We start from the raw sequence: 16656 nt of genomic DNA on the forward strand, positions 1-16656 counted from the left end.
ACCACAATTTTATATTAGGGTGCAAAGATTTTTTCATCTTTAAAATAAAAATGAGTCGAGATAGGCCTGGAATCTTAGGTTATTTTATACCTATTATATTATAATTTTAGAAATGTTAATTAGTCCAATTTTGGGTTTAGCCAATAGGGTGTCCGGGACCCTTAAAATAGATTGGTAAACAAAAATGAAACCTCGAATAACGAAGCCTATTTCGACTGATTTTTACCCAGAACATTATTTTGTTAGAACCCTTTTCACTTGTCCTTTGTCCAAAAGGATGTATTTACATATTCATCTTTGTTATATTTTTATGATTGTGGCCTACTCGCTCGCCTGTGTTATGACCATATCATTTAATTTCTGACATGCCTTGCGCAGGCTTATATTTATAGGTTGTAATATCATCATCAATAACTTGATATCAGTTTGTGAATGAATCGAAGATTCTTTGGCACACCTTACGCAGGTGGAAACATGGCAGCCTTGCGCAGGCTTAAATAGGTACACAACATATTGGTTTCATCACAAATAACTTGACGTTAGTTTGTGCCTGAATAAAAGATTCTCTTAGGCACACCTTACGCAGGTGGAACCATAACAGACATAGCTTAAGAATATCATTCAAATGAAGTTTATGGGTAATATTCCCTTAGTTGAGAGTTCTTCGCTCGACAAGGGGAAAGGATTTACTTTAATAGGCACTTTTAGAAAGTGTCATTCACGGTGACGAGATTTGCCATAACTAAACTTTAACTCTACAGTTAGCGAAAATAATTTGAAATTATGAAGCAAACCATGCGTCTTCGTCAATGAATCAATCTAAACATTCCCATATCGTTAATGCCCTTTCAAGTCACAGGCTTCCGATTTTATTTAAAACGTTTACAAGTGTAGGTACTATTTATGTAGGTAGGTAGGTAGGCTTAAAGATTTACCGTCTTGTATGTACCTATAGTTACATATAGAATGAATAATCAAGTTATTCAAATCCAAAATAATACAAGCACATATAGCAACTACATGCAAGAGTTCTTTTAAGCTGTTAGTACCTGTTATTTTTTTAAAGAGATACCTATCTACCTACATTTTAACCATCTTTTTTTTTTTTTTTAATCAAAGATCTAGTTGGAGAGATATAAATTGGTAGATAAGGAGTGAAATACTTAAGGATTTCCATGTCATTCTTGCGCAGAGCCATGCTAATCTCTCTCTTTATCTAGTCAGACTTAAGTTTACGTACTGCCGAAGTACTCACTTTCCACAAAAATAAATGCAATGCTTGCGATGTAGGTTTGTTCGTTACCTTGTGTCCCTCAGAGCGGAAATAGAAGCCCCGCGAAGCGGGGCTTCATCGACTCCTAAGCGGGTACACGTTATTTATCAGCAAGTATATTACCAAAAAAAATATTTTGCAATATTATATTTAACCCGGAACGGGATAAACCGACAAGTTGCTGATAGATACTTGGACAGATAAACCCTACACGTCTATAAGCTTCTACCTTAATACGTAGGTTCTACGTAACACGTATTAACTATCCGATCCTTTCGTATTCGAAAACACAAATCACTTGAAAACTGAAGGGTATGCCTCCACACATCACCATTTAGTTAAGTGTTATACCTAATTTCAACCGTCATTATAGACACACAAAGATTTAAAGTAAATAAGTAATAAGACTCAGAAGAGACTTAATGTAGGTATAATATTAATTAAATTCTAATGGTGACAAGTGCACGCTTTACCAGCTCGATGTGTTTTCTAACATTATGTGTTTTAGTATTTTCATTAGCATAGCCACGGTGCGCGCAGGCAGCCTTTGAAAACTTACACATTACTATTCCGGATCGTTTTTATTTGCTAGATAGTTTAACGGACACTAAATTTAAATATTTATTTCGAACGGCAAAAGCCGTTAGAAACTGTTTTTCAATATAGTCAGCTAAACTGGGGTACAAATTCAAAAACTCACCAGCAGTTTAGCTTCACGACCTTCCAGATGGAAAAACAGCAAGCCAATGAGTTGGAAATTTGTTTTTGCGACAACCGCCAAAAAGCAAACTGCTGTGGTGGGAGTGTGGGAGAGAGAGGGACGTATATGCTAGAAAAGGACAATACGACCGACAACAGTGTTGCCACTCTCAATATTATTATTAGGTTCCGAATAGCGGTACAGTTGTTTAATTCGCAAATTACGGGGATCTTTCTCTTTTACTCTAACGAAGGCGTAATTAGAGTGACAGAGAAAAATCCCCGTAATTTGCGAACTTCGATTTTCGCGGTTATAGCCCAGATTGCATTTAAAGGACCATCATGGAGCGATTTATTTGATAACTCAAATAGATGTAAGACCTCTTCACACTATGATTAGTGATTAATACTTGTGTTAATACATACTATTGTTTAGTTTTAGTATTTTACTCGCATCAAAAATTCGAAAGACAAACTGATAGGTAGAGGGATATATAGTGTGGAAAGATAAGTCGGGCCCTGGAGGGAAACTAGAAACTACCTTAAATCCTTAAGTTGGCTCATTTTACTTAAAGGAGACATTCCTTTATTTTTAAAAAGAAACAAAACTGCATTCAAAGATTTTTCTTTTCTTCTTCAATTTTGCTTGTCTAAAAAAATCTTGAGAACTAAATATTAGATTTTTATGAATATTTTGTACGACAGACGAGTGTAAGACCTTATGTTTCGTGGAGAAATGTTATCATTAACATTAACTGTATCGGCTAGTGTAATAAAATTGCGAGTGTTTATTTTTTGGAATTTTTAGTCGGTTCGAGTCCCGGGCTAGGCAAGCGAGTTTTAGAAAATCTTTGAATGCAGTTTTGTTTCTTTTTAAAAATAAAGGAATGTCTCCTTTAAGTAAAATGAGCCAGCTTGAGGATTTAAAGTAGTTTCCCTCCAGGGCCCGACTTATCTTTCCACACTGTATACCATAAGACTCTTTTTAGTTCTCGATCAATGCATAATTATTACATGCACATCGTTTGAATTAAAAATTCATTAGTATTAAGTCTAGTAACCATACTTGTACTCGTACTGATCGCGATGTAAACAGGTCTTAATATTGAAGGCTGGGCATTCGCGGGGAGTGGGTGGGGAAATATTTTGACATATTCTGTAACTTTGGCAAGCTAGATTTTCAAGTGAATTTTCAATTTATTAATATTACAAATTAATTTACCAAAGAATTCAAAGATCTGTATAATAAAATTGCGTAGTTCCTAAATTCTAATGGAAGGAATTTTATGGAAATGGACGAATTACTGGAACGGTAATAAATACAGGATACTCATTCACATTTCAAAACAAGCCATTACATCAAACATATGTGTCCAAAAATTGTTTTTATGTTGTCATTGGTTATATTCTACAGGTTGGCAAACCAGGTGGTTCATCTTGGACAATGGTATCCTGTCATATTATAAATCGCAAGAGGAAGTGAACCAAGGATGCAAGGGCTCAGTGAAAGTATCTGTGTGCCAAATAAATGGTGAGTTGGAAGCTATTCTATTACAATCATGGACAAATTTATCTAACTTTCATTATTTCTTAAACTTCTATCTATCTATCTAATACCTTTAAACGAGCAATTCTTGTTTGTTTATTTATTTATTTATATGTATATGTATTTTGGGGATCTCGGAAACGGCTCTCACGATTGCGATGAAATTTGCTATATGGGGGTTTTTGGGGGCGATAAATCGATCTAGCTAGGTCTTATCTCTGGGAAAACGCGCATTTTTGAGTTTTTATATGTTTTCCGGGCAAAGCTAGGTCTCCCAGATATTAAACTTCTTATTTGTCGTGTTTTCATTGTTTGCTTTTGTCTCAACCCACACAATACCTGACAATAATTACAAAGTTAACAAAGACTTCTCATTTGTTCATTAAAAAGGTGGTCAACGCGCGTGTGATATTTCTGGCATGCAATTTCCTATAGGTCATGATGTTCACTTCAATACTTAAATGTCAGATATCAAAAAATAGCAAATAGTACCTAAGTATGTATTAGTGTCACAGTTGTTAATTTGATCACCTATCCTAAAAGCAGTCGACAACTCGGTATTGTCAATTCAATTACTAAATAAAATTAACCTCTTGTCTGTGTATGGTGACCCTAACCAAATTTCTAGTCATTTTTCTTTGCATATTTTTGGAGAACATATTTCTGCTGTATAAAGAACAACCAAAGATTGAGCCCACGATTTTAAGAGCCGACAGGAGTGGTCATTTCTCCACACAAATGTACTCGACTGTTTCCTCCATGGGTTTTGATACTACAGCAAAGATTTTTTCAACACAGATCTGTGTTGAACCATTTTGCTTTTTTTGATATTTTTGTTTTTTAAGGCGCTAGAGCCCTTCAAAAATGGCTAAAATGACCTAATTGACTATGCCGCAATGAGAGGCGTAGTATTCAAAACTGATATCAATTAGCCAAAAAAGCAAAACGGTCCAACACAGATAATTTCATAATCATTTAGATTTACAAATTTGGTTACGATTGGTTAAGTTTTGGAGGAGGAAACAGTCGAGTATGAAACCTTGATTGTTGAGATTTTTACGCAGGATTTTTCGCCTTGTCCTTTTTATCGCACTAGTTGTAGGAGCCGCTTCTGTTAGCAAGACGGGTATATTTACGTGAAATATTTATAACTCATCTCCTGTTTCGTCTTAAACCACAACACACATATGAAAGGTTAAACAATTCTTTAATTATTCATTTTCAGTGAACCAAATAGATTCAACCCGAATGGATCTCGTAATACCTGGCCAGCAGCACATGTACCTGCGGGCTCCGTCTCCTCAGGACAGGCAAAAGTGGCTTGTGGCTTTGGGCAGTGCTAAAGCCTGTGTAGACTCTAAGGGTGACTCGAAAGGTAATTAAAAAAGAATTATAGAATTATGTTGTTGTATTGACGTTTATTGAATAAATATTATTATCAGACAAAAAAAAAGTGATCGCTGGTTAAATAACTGACTGAGACCTAAAATTTTATTATTGAAAAATTGGTACAGGTACTTATTCCAGTTGCAGTTTCACTACTCCATAGTTGTGAAACAGTTTAGGAGACATTTTATGACAATCTTAGGAATAAGTACAGCAAGTTGTAATATTGTTAGTATTATGATTTAATTGATTTATAAAGTGGCCATGCTATTTCGAGGCTGGGTGTGCACCCAGTGTGTGTGTGTAATTTGGTTTCTAGTAGCACTACTAGAAATATGCCACCCATGTGAATTCAGATCAACCAAATTATTATCCTTTAAATTCAAATTATTACCATCCTTATTTGCATTCTCATTCTCAATTAGTCATCCCAGCCTGATCATGGGATGAGTAATTCTTCATCCCATAATACATATGAAAATAATGGGGTGCACTCCGGGAGAGCCGGCGGAAGTGAAAACTCAACAACATGTAACTCAAAATATTAATAACAGCGCTATCTAGTGCAAAATATCTGCAGCACTATGTATGACTTACTTGACTTACTAGTTATATTAATACCAGTTTGAGGGAAACTCACTAGATGATATTTAAATAAAAAACAATGACATTGTCCGTCACACATGACGTCACGCAACCGCCTTACGCGTTAAGCTGTCTCGAGTTTAACATTTTTTTCCCACCTCAAAAAAAGCACTGCGCCGCTAAAGTTCTTTTTTTTTAGCATTAGAAATAAGGTAAACAATCTTGATGTGTCTTTTACTTGAAAAACACATTTTAAAAATAAGTTACGGCAAATATGTAACAATTATGAATCTAATACTATAATTTATATTCTTCTGCTTTCATAAGTAATAGTTATTGATTTTTAACCTTTTAACCGCCAGCAATTTTTGATCGAGCGTGCTCGTGTCGCCACAGTCAGTAATTGTACCACGCAGAGTAAGGTTGGCATAGTTACGGGAGTTATAAATGTGCTGTAAAAACCAAATCAGATCTTTGTCTTATTTATCAGACTGTGGCGAAATGAGCTGGATATGTAATGTCTTATATGTCAGACTCTGGCGGTTAAAGGGTTAAAGAGCGTTTTTCAATTAAAAACATATCAAGATCGCTTAACTTCTTTCAAGTTCTTTCTAATGCTAAAAAAAACGAACTATAAAGAAGTTTTCATTTCAAAAAAAGATAACAATATTATGATATAATTTTCAGGGTCAGAAGATCCAAATTCCTTGGGGCACAAGAAATCTGAACTGCGACTATACTGTGACCTGCTAATGCAGCAAGTGCATGCGGTGAAGAGTGCAGCCAACACAGAGGGTGGCCCTGAAGTTCAGGTGAGAAAACAACATTAGCAGAATTACTTATTTATTATTAATATCTGGGAGACCGAATATTGCTTGGAAAACATATAAAAACTCAAAAATACGCGTTTTCCCCGAGATAAGACCTAGCTAGATCGATTTATCGCCCGCCCCATATAGCAAATTACATCGAACTCGTTAGAGCAGTTTCCGAGATCCCCGAAATATAGATATAAATAAATAAACAAGAATTGCTTGTGTAAGGTATTAGAATTTAGATTATTCTATCAGCAGGCAGGCAGTTGTGACAACTGATATTGCCTGTATCCAGTAATCATTGACAAGTAGATGTATTACTTATAATTATTTTTTCGTAAGATAAGTATATTTGAGAGAAGGTTGTGTTTAGGGAATGCAATCTCGATCTCGCAATTTCAAGATCTCGCGAGATCTCGCACGAATTTTTGAGATTCAATCTCGCTGACAGGTAATCTCGATTTTATCAATCTCGGTCGAGATCTTGATTAATATTTTCGAGATCTCGAACGAGATTGAAAGATTGACACGTGTGAATTACTAGGTTTTGAGTAATCTTTTTGACCTTAGGTTCATGTTGTTCAGGCAGTGCTATTGTATGCGGCCGGCTTTAACTGACGATAAAAGCACTGTGGCGCGCTCTGTGCGCAAAAATCGGACGCACTTAACGTATCCAGTCACAATTATTTATGATTTTTGCTCGCTTACCCTACATTTTTTTGTAAGTTGCCGAGTGCTTGTCAAAAATATCAACAGTGCATGCTACTACCTCTGCTCTCTGCTTACAATTTTGTAAAGTTATAACTAATTAATACCACTTTTTCATAATTACATGCAAATTAGAGCCACATATTGTTATTTTTTTTTTATAAAAGTAGTTTTTTTATTAAATGTTGTTATATTTGTTGATCTTCAAAATAAAACATGACGTACTCTAAATAAGTAAGTATACTTATACGGAATTCTTAGAGAGTTTTGCTCAAAATAACACATTTTTAATTACTTTGTCAAATCTCGATCTTGTCGAGATTAATCTCGATCTCGAAAGTGTGACGGTCGAGATCTCGAAACACCCTATCTCGATTCAGATTTTTCGTGCGAGATCTCGAATCGCCAATCTTGGTGCGAGATTGCATTCCCTAGTTGTGTTCTAATTAGAAAGGTGAAGTAGATGGCGCCGTACAGCCCATATATTATGCGGGAACTGAGTTGTTGAGTACTTACTAATGTTCTACTGTCCTGTATGGTGCCATGTATTACATTGCATTAGATGACTAGAGTATGTCCTAATATTCCTTTGTCTGTACATACTCGTGTTAACAATGGGATTTTCTCTCGAATATGGTTTTATCTTTTAGTAGTTATGTACGAAAAATGTATCTACTTTTTTTGCATGTAATAAAAGGATAATATGTGAAACAGACAATATTTATCCTGGAGGTAAATGTGTCCTTAACTAATTTCCAAAGGTCATATTTTTAGCGTATAGTTTCTACCTATGTTTACTTAGGGTCTCCCCAAATATATCGACGCGCATTCGGCAAAAGCCGATAGGAAAAAGCTTTATGTCCGCGCAATAAGAGCGAAAAAGTCGTCGTTTGGCTCGGCTCGCGACGGCCGACGACGCCGGACGCGTCGACCGGTTTTTCGCTCTTATTGCGCGGACATAAAGCTTTTTCCTATCGGCTTTTGCCGAATGCGCGTCGATATATTTGGGGAGACCCTTAAACTTATTTCATCTTCTATGATATTGCGAATTGAATACATATGAAGCCCTATAGCATGTAAGACTATAGTAACTATGATTAACCCTTTAAATTGGGTGTCAGAAATTATGCAAAATAGAACCCTATCACTTTGAAACAAAGTTCAAAATCATGTGGGAAATATATTCCCTCTGCCTTATAAAGGATAACAGATTTAAAAATATTATTTCAGACCTTAGAAGACGCCTCAAGCCTCCTATCTGCTACCTGCGACACCTTCATCAGAACTCTGGAAGATATAATGAAGCTGACTAGCGGTCCCACTACACCTATGGTAGCACCTTATGAAATGCCTGTACCCAATCTCGCTATGCCCAAAAATGGGTCAAGCAAATCGCAAGTAAACATTAAAACACCTAGACAAAGTTTAACTAGATCTGTATCACAAGAAAATAGATGAATTGGATTTTATATATGTATAAAATAATCTAAAAAAGATTTCTAATAATATTTTGACATCAATATGGTTATTTTGTACTTTTATTAAAATAACATGGTAGCATTACATATTGAGCACATATGTATAAAAAAGTATTTTTGTAAAATGTGATGAATTGCTTTAAAATGTAGGTGTTAATTTTCAAGCATTCCTATGTAAAATTAAAAAACCATGTACCTACCAATTGAAATGTTTATAGTTTGAAGATAGTATTTTAGTAGTTTGTGGAAACATTGTAGATAAAAATGTATTGTACTTAGATTAGATTTAGTTTGGTTTGGTGAGTCTTTGTTAAGTATTATTTTGGCGTGGCAAGTTATGGCGCAACGTTTCGGTTGCCTGGCAACCTCATACTTTGATTCGATGACCGCTTTTCTCTTATATGTATTTATTTATTGTATCCCAAAAACTGGAGTGCGCTTCGTTTATAAAGAAGTGTTGTTAACTTGCTCAATATTGTTTGAAAAAAAAAAGACGATTGGGGTAGTAAACAATCTTATGCAAGTTTACGGCAGACTCCTGCAGCTGGTATGGGAGCATGCGAGTTCTCGCAACGTCTAAATGAGTCTTTACACATCTGTAAACCCATAGGTATATGTTTATGATCTACCTATATATGTTTCACGATTATTAGGGTAGTATTCCATCTGTCCAATATGTATCGCGCCTCACATTTTGCTTCAATGAGGGAATGAGACGCAATGACATTGGACAAATAAATTGGACAGGTATAGTTCGTTTTTTTTAGCATTAGAAAGAACTTGCAAGAAGGTAAGCGATCTTGACATGTCTTTTAATTGAAAAACGCTTTTTAAAAATCAAAAACTATTACTTATGAAAGCAAAAGAATATAAATGATCGTATTAGATTCATAATTGTTACATATTTGCCGTAACTTATTTTTAAAATGTGTTTGTCAATTAAAAGACACATCAAGATTGTTTACCTAATTTCTAATGCAAAAAAAAAAACGAAGTATAGAATACCACCCTTAAACATGTGGTTTCCTTTTAAGCTCTACTATGTAGGCCCTACATTGTAGGGGAAGGGCACTTTGAAAGTTTTTAACCCTTTACCAGGCTAAGGGATGTATATTTCCCACATATGGTACTTCAAATAATATGTGTCCTATTTTCGATGAGTAAGACTGACATTTGATTGTCATTGTTGAAATATCAGCCTGGTAAAAGGTTTACGGATATTGCTGAAGTACTAACAATATTGTTTGTAGATTTGTTTTTTTGTCGTAAATCGTCATTGCTATATGGTTGAGTACCTATTGGCTTCATTTATTTTATATAAGCTGCTATGATTTTTGTGTGATGTTTGAAAAGTTAGTCAAGAAGCGATCTCTCGTAGTTTGATCTATGGCACATGTGCATAACTATACTTCTGTGATAACTATAAGTATAACTTGTTTAAGTTCTTATCACAAGCTATCATAATAATGATATCATAGTGCATACGGTGTACCTTAGTGCTACCATTAGTATTTGAATAACTTCATAAATTATATGCATATTATTGTTGGGCTCTAACAGAGCATTATGATTATTTTATTTGAACTGACTTGCTTCTCCATGATTTTTTCTATGACAATGTGGTGTGAATGATATATTATGTTGTTTTGTAACATTGCTTTGTGTACCCATGTTAATTATTAGAAATAATATAATTATGTTTTCTAACTAAATTCTTAGTTAAATAAGAAGCTAATATAATAAAACTAAAAACTACAACAAAAATTGTTTTAATCGTAATCTTACACATTCAGCACTTATAGGAAATAATTATGAACAAAAGGCATCTTCTGAAATCACCAACTGGGCACTCCAAATCTTGATACATTTTTTTCTTGAGCATCTAGTTCCATTCCCACTTTCTTCCTCATGTAGAAAATAGTGCAGTCTCTGTTTGTACATAATACCTCTTCATGAAGACTGCCCTGACATCTTTGACACTCTGTCCAAAGACTTGAAAACTTATCTTGGAGTTGCCTGAGTTTGAATATCTCAGTAATATAAAGTTGTCCTTCCTTGGGCGTACAATGACTGCACAAGGCAGATTTAGAATCATTAGGCATAACCGTTTTACATCCTATGCATTTCTCTCTTTTCTTGGTAAAGGCTGCCAAAGCACCAACTTTAGAAGTGACCATAGCTTTAGTTCTTGTATGTTCACCTTTGAGAAGCAAAGATTCAGCCTTTTCTCCAAGAATGGGCTCAAAAATTCGGAGCAATGGCTTGGATAGTTGATTTTCCAAATAGTAATTGAAATCTATTGGTACACTGTTCTCCAGAACATATATGGGATCTTCAGCTTTCATATAGGCTGGAGTGTTTTTGGCAGCACAACAAAGCACATAAGGAACTCTGTCTCCAAGTTTTGGCGCGGTTCCGGGATCACGTTTTTTCATTTTGTTTGCCAATTCAACATGAGCCTGCTTAGCAGCATAATCATTCTTTGTCAGTTCTTTTGTAATTACAAGTTGTGAAATATCTATGCGGTTACAGAGCAAATCTGCTATAATTTGTTTGGCATAGTTTACTGCTCCATCAGGATCTCTATCTATCAGTAATTTCTGAAGGCATGTGCTCATCATGTTTGAGACAAGTGGGCAATTGTCTCTTCTCACAGTTTCAATACCCTTGCAGTCCATTTTATCGTATTTATCTGTTCTTGTAAAATAAAGACCAGCATACCTTTTCTTGTTTATAAGCAGGTATGGATAGTAAACTTTTTCAAATTCAAGTTTGATTGGCTTTACAAATTGTGCTGTGACAAACTCAGCAGCTTCACTGCCCAATTGCATGCTCTCTTCCAGAGTTTTCACACCAAACTTGACCATGACTGAATCAGTGTCTCCATAGATGACTACGGCATCTTCCTTGTAGCCATTTGCTTTAGTATATTTCTTCTCAACTTCTGATTTAGTGAATTCTATCATTGTCCGTCCATAAGCAGTTACACTGCCTGATATCTCTAAGCATGGCAACTTACCAACCTGTGCCCCTGTGAAACCATACACAGAGTTGGCACTTATCTTTAGTGCCAACTGTCTTCCATCCAGTACAGATCGTTTGAAAGGATCTTTTTCATTTTTTAAATCTGCTTTTGCTTTTTTCCTAGCAGCTAGCAAGGATTCCAAAATTTCTGGCAATAGACCCTTTCTGACATTTGCCTTGACAAATATATTCTTAGATGGTGTTGTTGTAATATCATCAGCACTTAAGTTTAAGTCTTTTAGTGCATTTGGGGGCACCAAGGTGGTGTAACACAAGTTGTGAGCCATCATTATACTGGGGTACAGAGAAGCAAAATCCAGAGTTGAAATAGGATCAGCATAATACCCTTTTTTTGGTTCAATGACAGTTGCTCCCTCAAATTGATCATCTGATCCTTGTCCGTGATAAGCAGGCATGAGATATCCAGCATCTTTAGCCTTTCTTAGAAGCTGACTCACCACTTTAATCTGTTGCCCCCTTGTGAGTAAACATAACAAGGGCACACCTGTTACTCTAGCCATTTCCATGTGATTTATTATGCACATTAGTTTGTTAAGCAGTTTTAAAGGCAAATATGCATCTTTAAGACAGTACATGGCCAGCCTCCTCCTGGTTTGTTCATTCTCATTCTGTAAATCGCTAATTATACTGTGATGAACATCTTCTTTCTGTTCCTGCAGAAAGTGGTAACTTACAGCATTTAGAGTGTATGATCGCAATTTATAGTCCCTCACGAGTACAAGCAGCAAATCAAACGGGACCCTGCCCTCAAAATTAATACTTTTGTTCTCTCTGCGTCCCATTTGCTTTGATTGAAGAATTGAATCTTTAATTACAGATCTTACGTTTTTGATTCTACCCAAGAAGTCAAAGTTTTCAACTTTCAGATGTTTTGCACGGTTTATGAGATAAGGCCAATCAAAATTGCTGATATTGTACCCTGTTATTATATCAGGATCTAGTTCTCTGAAAAAATCAGACCATTTAGCCAACATTTCAGCCTCTGATTGAAAACTGAGTACTTGGGATCCAACAATGGGGGCACAGGTATTGAGTGTGAACACATTCCTGAGGTATGGTTCTAGTTCTCCTTGCCGAATAACCATAGAAGCAATCTGAATCACTGGATCATGATTAGGCTCAGGAAAGACTCCTTTTCTTCCAGCACATTCAATATCAAAACTCAGTATTCTAAAAGGAGCTACTTTAGACCATTCTCCTTCAGGCTGGTGAGCAATAAAAGCATTCCATGCAATATCAACTTCAATTTGACATCTAGATTCAGGTTTTAATTTTGTGTTTGGTGTTCTAATTGTCCACTTATCACCAGGAAGTTCAATCCAACTGCAACCTACTACAGAAGTGTCCACCATGAAGCGAATGTCAAAATCAATATTGGTCTCATAAAAACTCGGATCCATCAAGCCAAAGGAAGGGGGTGTCCGGTCTATTAATCTTTTAGCAGCAGCAATGAGCTTAGGTAGAGCAACAGAAACTTTTGCAAAAGTTATATCAATGTCTCCTTTGTAGTGCATGATAGACCGTGCCTTAATCAAGCGTATTTCCAAAACTGCTTCCTTAATATTATCTTTATTTGAGCGTAAATCTTCTAACAGGGCTTTATTTAGATTTACTTTCATATCATGACATGATGATTCAGTAAAATTCAAAGGCACTGTTACATAAAAGTAAGGTGTAAATCCATGTAGATGACAACATACCGAGTTACCTTCCATGGTTATGCCGTACATTCTCATGATGGGTACTGGGCCCAATTGAGACCCAGGCATGCCTGCAATAGGTTGTCCTATGTAGTGGTCTATGTCCAGTTGCTGAAAGACTAACTTATCATGTTTAGGATCCATGGCCGGCGGAGGTGGCCGGGACCATTTAATATTCGTAGACTGATTTTCTGGTCCGTCACCAATGACTTCTGGCGAGTCAAAGTCATGACTGTCCATACCTGCCAGTTGGTCCTCGAAGCTGCAAGGAGGCTCATTATCGTCGTCATCGTCATTAGATTTGAACCTCTTTATTGGTGGCTTACTATTACTGAACGCTTTCCTTTTGTCCATTGTTTCAAGTTGATTTAATATATCTACGCCGCGCTTAGGTGATACGATAATCCTGCAACGAAATGTTACTGTTAAAAATTAATTCATAACCATTGCCGTTCATAATTAAGATGAAAATTACTTAAAAATACCTGCTGCAAAAAGCTTCAGAGAGCCTTTGCTGATTTAGCCAATTATATTATTGAAATAATGTTCAGTTTCGCTCTTATGCCCGGTAAATAAAGCGGGAAAAAATTATTATTGTCTTTTACATGTCAATATGATGTCAATTGTCAGTGTCATTTTTGACATATTGTGGGAGTTACCAGTAACTGTAAAATTAAACCCATCAAATAAACGAATAATAGACAATATTTATACTTATATATCTTAAGAAAATGTAGATTTTTATGATTACGTACATTTCTCCAGTTATTTGAGTTATGTTTTTGTGTCTTTTTGTCCATTTTGCTAGGTATGTATATAATAGTTATTATAACTATATTAAAATTGTTCACTACTTTATGACTTATATAATTATACTTATACACATTTGTATGTTAACTATTCAAAGCTGTTTTTATGAGTAATATGAGTATATACGATAAACTATACACAGGAGGCAATACAAGCATAAAAATCTCAAATTTGGGGGAATTACGAGCCACATTTACATGGCAACACAAAAAGCTGTTTAAGATAGGTGCTAAAACGTTATTAAACATGTTCGCGGTCTCATTGTATAAACGGCGTATAACTTGTAAGGCCCCGTTCGCACGGCAGCTTTTTCAACGCGCGTTAAAAAAGCGTTTGAATGACACAAATGGATAACCGTATGTATTCACACGAAGGCGGTTTTTAAGCGCGGCGCTTTTTTATCGAGCACTGTTCGATTTTCGGCGTTGAGCGTTGGCGTCAAATTGAATAGAGCATACGGAACTCCGTGTATCTGTTCTCACAAGCGTTAAAAAAGCGCCGGAGCTGCTGTTAGTTGGCTGTCAAGTGTCAATTTTTGGTGTCAATCGTCAAGATTATTATTAGTTTCACCTTAAAAATGTCATCTTATGCTTACAAATTCCTGAAATATTCAAGCTATATTCAAATAATACGTCGTAATAGCAAATAAAGTATGGCTTTGCTGAGATGCGTACGTGGCAGTACTTACGACTCACAAGTGATTTTTAAGCGTTCATATGAACACAAATATTGGAAACGGTAAAAAAGCGCCAACGTCGGGTTTTAACGCAACGCTTTTTAAGCTGTCGTGCGAATGGGGCCTAAGGAGTTTTCATACAAGGGGAGCAAGTCCCTATACTGGCAAGAAAGCCAATAAAATAACACACCCACGGTGTCAGTAGTTTTTTTTTTAATTTGCCGCCTTTTTTACTGACAAAATAGGTGTACCGGACTGTGTGAAGCTGAAACACAGAACAAATAACCGTAACATGCTATCCCTTTCTAATGTATGGCACTATCCCTTTCGGCTATTTGGTGTTGTCAAAATTCAAGTGATTATCTTATGGTCGTGCAAGCAAAAGGACGTCAAGTGGTACCAACCCTAATAATTGCTCGGAGCAATGCTAGGCCGAACGGAGCCGACTATGCCCGAAAGGAGGAGTGTCTCCCCACTGCTGAAAGTCCTAATTAGGTATTCGATATTTAATATTTTATAGGTACTCATAGGTACTTAATCTTTTTAAATTCCTGCAAATAACCTTTAGCGCATTAATTAGCAAAGCGCGAAGAGTCTCGATTTCATCTCGTAGGTAGGCAAACAAAAACCGGGCAAGTGCGAGTCGGACTCGCGCACGAAGGGTTCCGTACCGTAGGTAATGCAAAAAAAACGGTCACCCATCCAAGTACTGGCCCCGGCCGATGTTGCTTAACTTCGGTCAAAAATCACGTTTGTTGTATGGGTCACTTATATAAATCGTTATTCTGTTTTTAGTATTTGTTGTCATAGCGGCAACAGAAATACATCATCTGTGAAAATTTCATTTGGTGACAGACGGACGGACGGACGGACAGCAGAGTCTTAGTAATAGGGTCCCGTTTTACCCTTTGGGTACGGAACCCTAAAACTTTCGTACGTTTTCTTCTTTCTTCTAGAGGTCACATTTTCTCTGGATTTTCGTGAAAAATATTATTCATCATGTTAGACAGGAGGACAAGAGAACTTTGTGAGCAGGTTCTTATGAAATTATTTGGAAATCATCAAAATCATGGCAATTTGTATAAAATATTTTTTTTTCTCTACAGCTCATACTACAGTCTGACAAAAAAAGAGTAGAAATTAAAAAGTGGCAATACTATAGTGTCGTCCCTTTCAAATCAATCTATGAAAACCTGGACGACACTACAGTACTTATTGCCACTTTTTAATTTATTCTCTTTATTGTCAGACTATAGTTAGGTAGCAAGTACTTACATTGTAGCAGATGTGTAGTGAATATAATGCTTAACGGATTAACATAGGGTCTATGCTACGAAGGATACTTAAATAAAATGATCACAGATAGAATCTTACAACCAGTACTTTGATTTACTACTTACCCTTCTACACCCTGAGAAAATTCTGTATTCTACGTATCTCAGTTATTTTTCGCTTATTCGACTTCATTGGCCCACAAGCGGCTCAAGTAGCATCCAGACCCACAATTTTAATGAATTCACAAAGTGCCCATACAATTTAGCCGCACGTTATAAGTACCTTATTATAACGTGTTATAGGCCTTATTGCAGTGAAATTGCTTACTTACATTTCTGGTGAAAAACATTTTCAGAATTGCGTGTGCGTTTGGTGTCGAAATTTTACCTTGGACCTTCTATTCGGGCTTCACATGTAAAGGAAAATATGAATCAACCTTTGAATAGATAACAATTGTGATAATTACCCCTTATGTAACCCCGCTTTTGACTACAGTAACATGTCATTGTACCGTTTCTTCTACTTTCACTGTGGTACAAGCTTGTGTCGTATTTCGTCTGCTGTTTATTCGGGAGTCCAATAATAAAAGATTTGTATCCAAAGTTTATTTTTATTGCGCATGACATGACAAGTGCGGTGACGAATGCCCGGCGCCTGTCG

General features: G+C 36.1%; 2 protein-coding genes across 2 annotated transcripts; one reads left to right on the forward strand and one right to left on the reverse strand.

Moving 5' to 3' along the window:
* Nucleotides 1-3127: 3127 nt before the first annotated feature.
* LOC134665099 (pleckstrin homology domain-containing family A member 3-like) lies at nucleotides 3128-10101 on the forward strand. The gene is made up of 5 exons (XM_063521922.1): nucleotides 3128-3284; nucleotides 3387-3503; nucleotides 4744-4893; nucleotides 6177-6301; nucleotides 8243-10101. The coding sequence occupies exons 1-5, from the start codon at nucleotides 3245-3247 to the stop codon at nucleotides 8468-8470; spliced, it is 660 nt and encodes a 219-aa protein (XP_063377992.1). The 5' UTR covers nucleotides 3128-3244; the 3' UTR covers nucleotides 8471-10101.
* A 142-nt stretch (nucleotides 10102-10243) lies between these two features.
* Nucleotides 10244-13800, reverse strand: LOC134665072 (DNA polymerase delta catalytic subunit). Its single transcript, XM_063521869.1, has 2 exons — nucleotides 13721-13800; nucleotides 10244-13641 (listed from the first exon to the last, which is right to left on the reverse strand). Exon 2 carries the CDS (start codon nucleotides 13587-13589, stop codon nucleotides 10326-10328), a length of 3264 nt encoding a protein of 1087 aa, XP_063377939.1. The 5' UTR covers nucleotides 13590-13641; nucleotides 13721-13800; the 3' UTR covers nucleotides 10244-10325.
* Between the last annotated feature and the right edge of the window lie 2856 nt (nucleotides 13801-16656).

The sequence above is a fragment of the Cydia fagiglandana genome, chromosome 6, assembly GCF_963556715.1.
Source record: "Cydia fagiglandana chromosome 6, ilCydFagi1.1, whole genome shotgun sequence".
In the NCBI taxonomy this organism is placed as follows: Eukaryota; Metazoa; Arthropoda; class Insecta; order Lepidoptera; family Tortricidae; genus Cydia; species Cydia fagiglandana.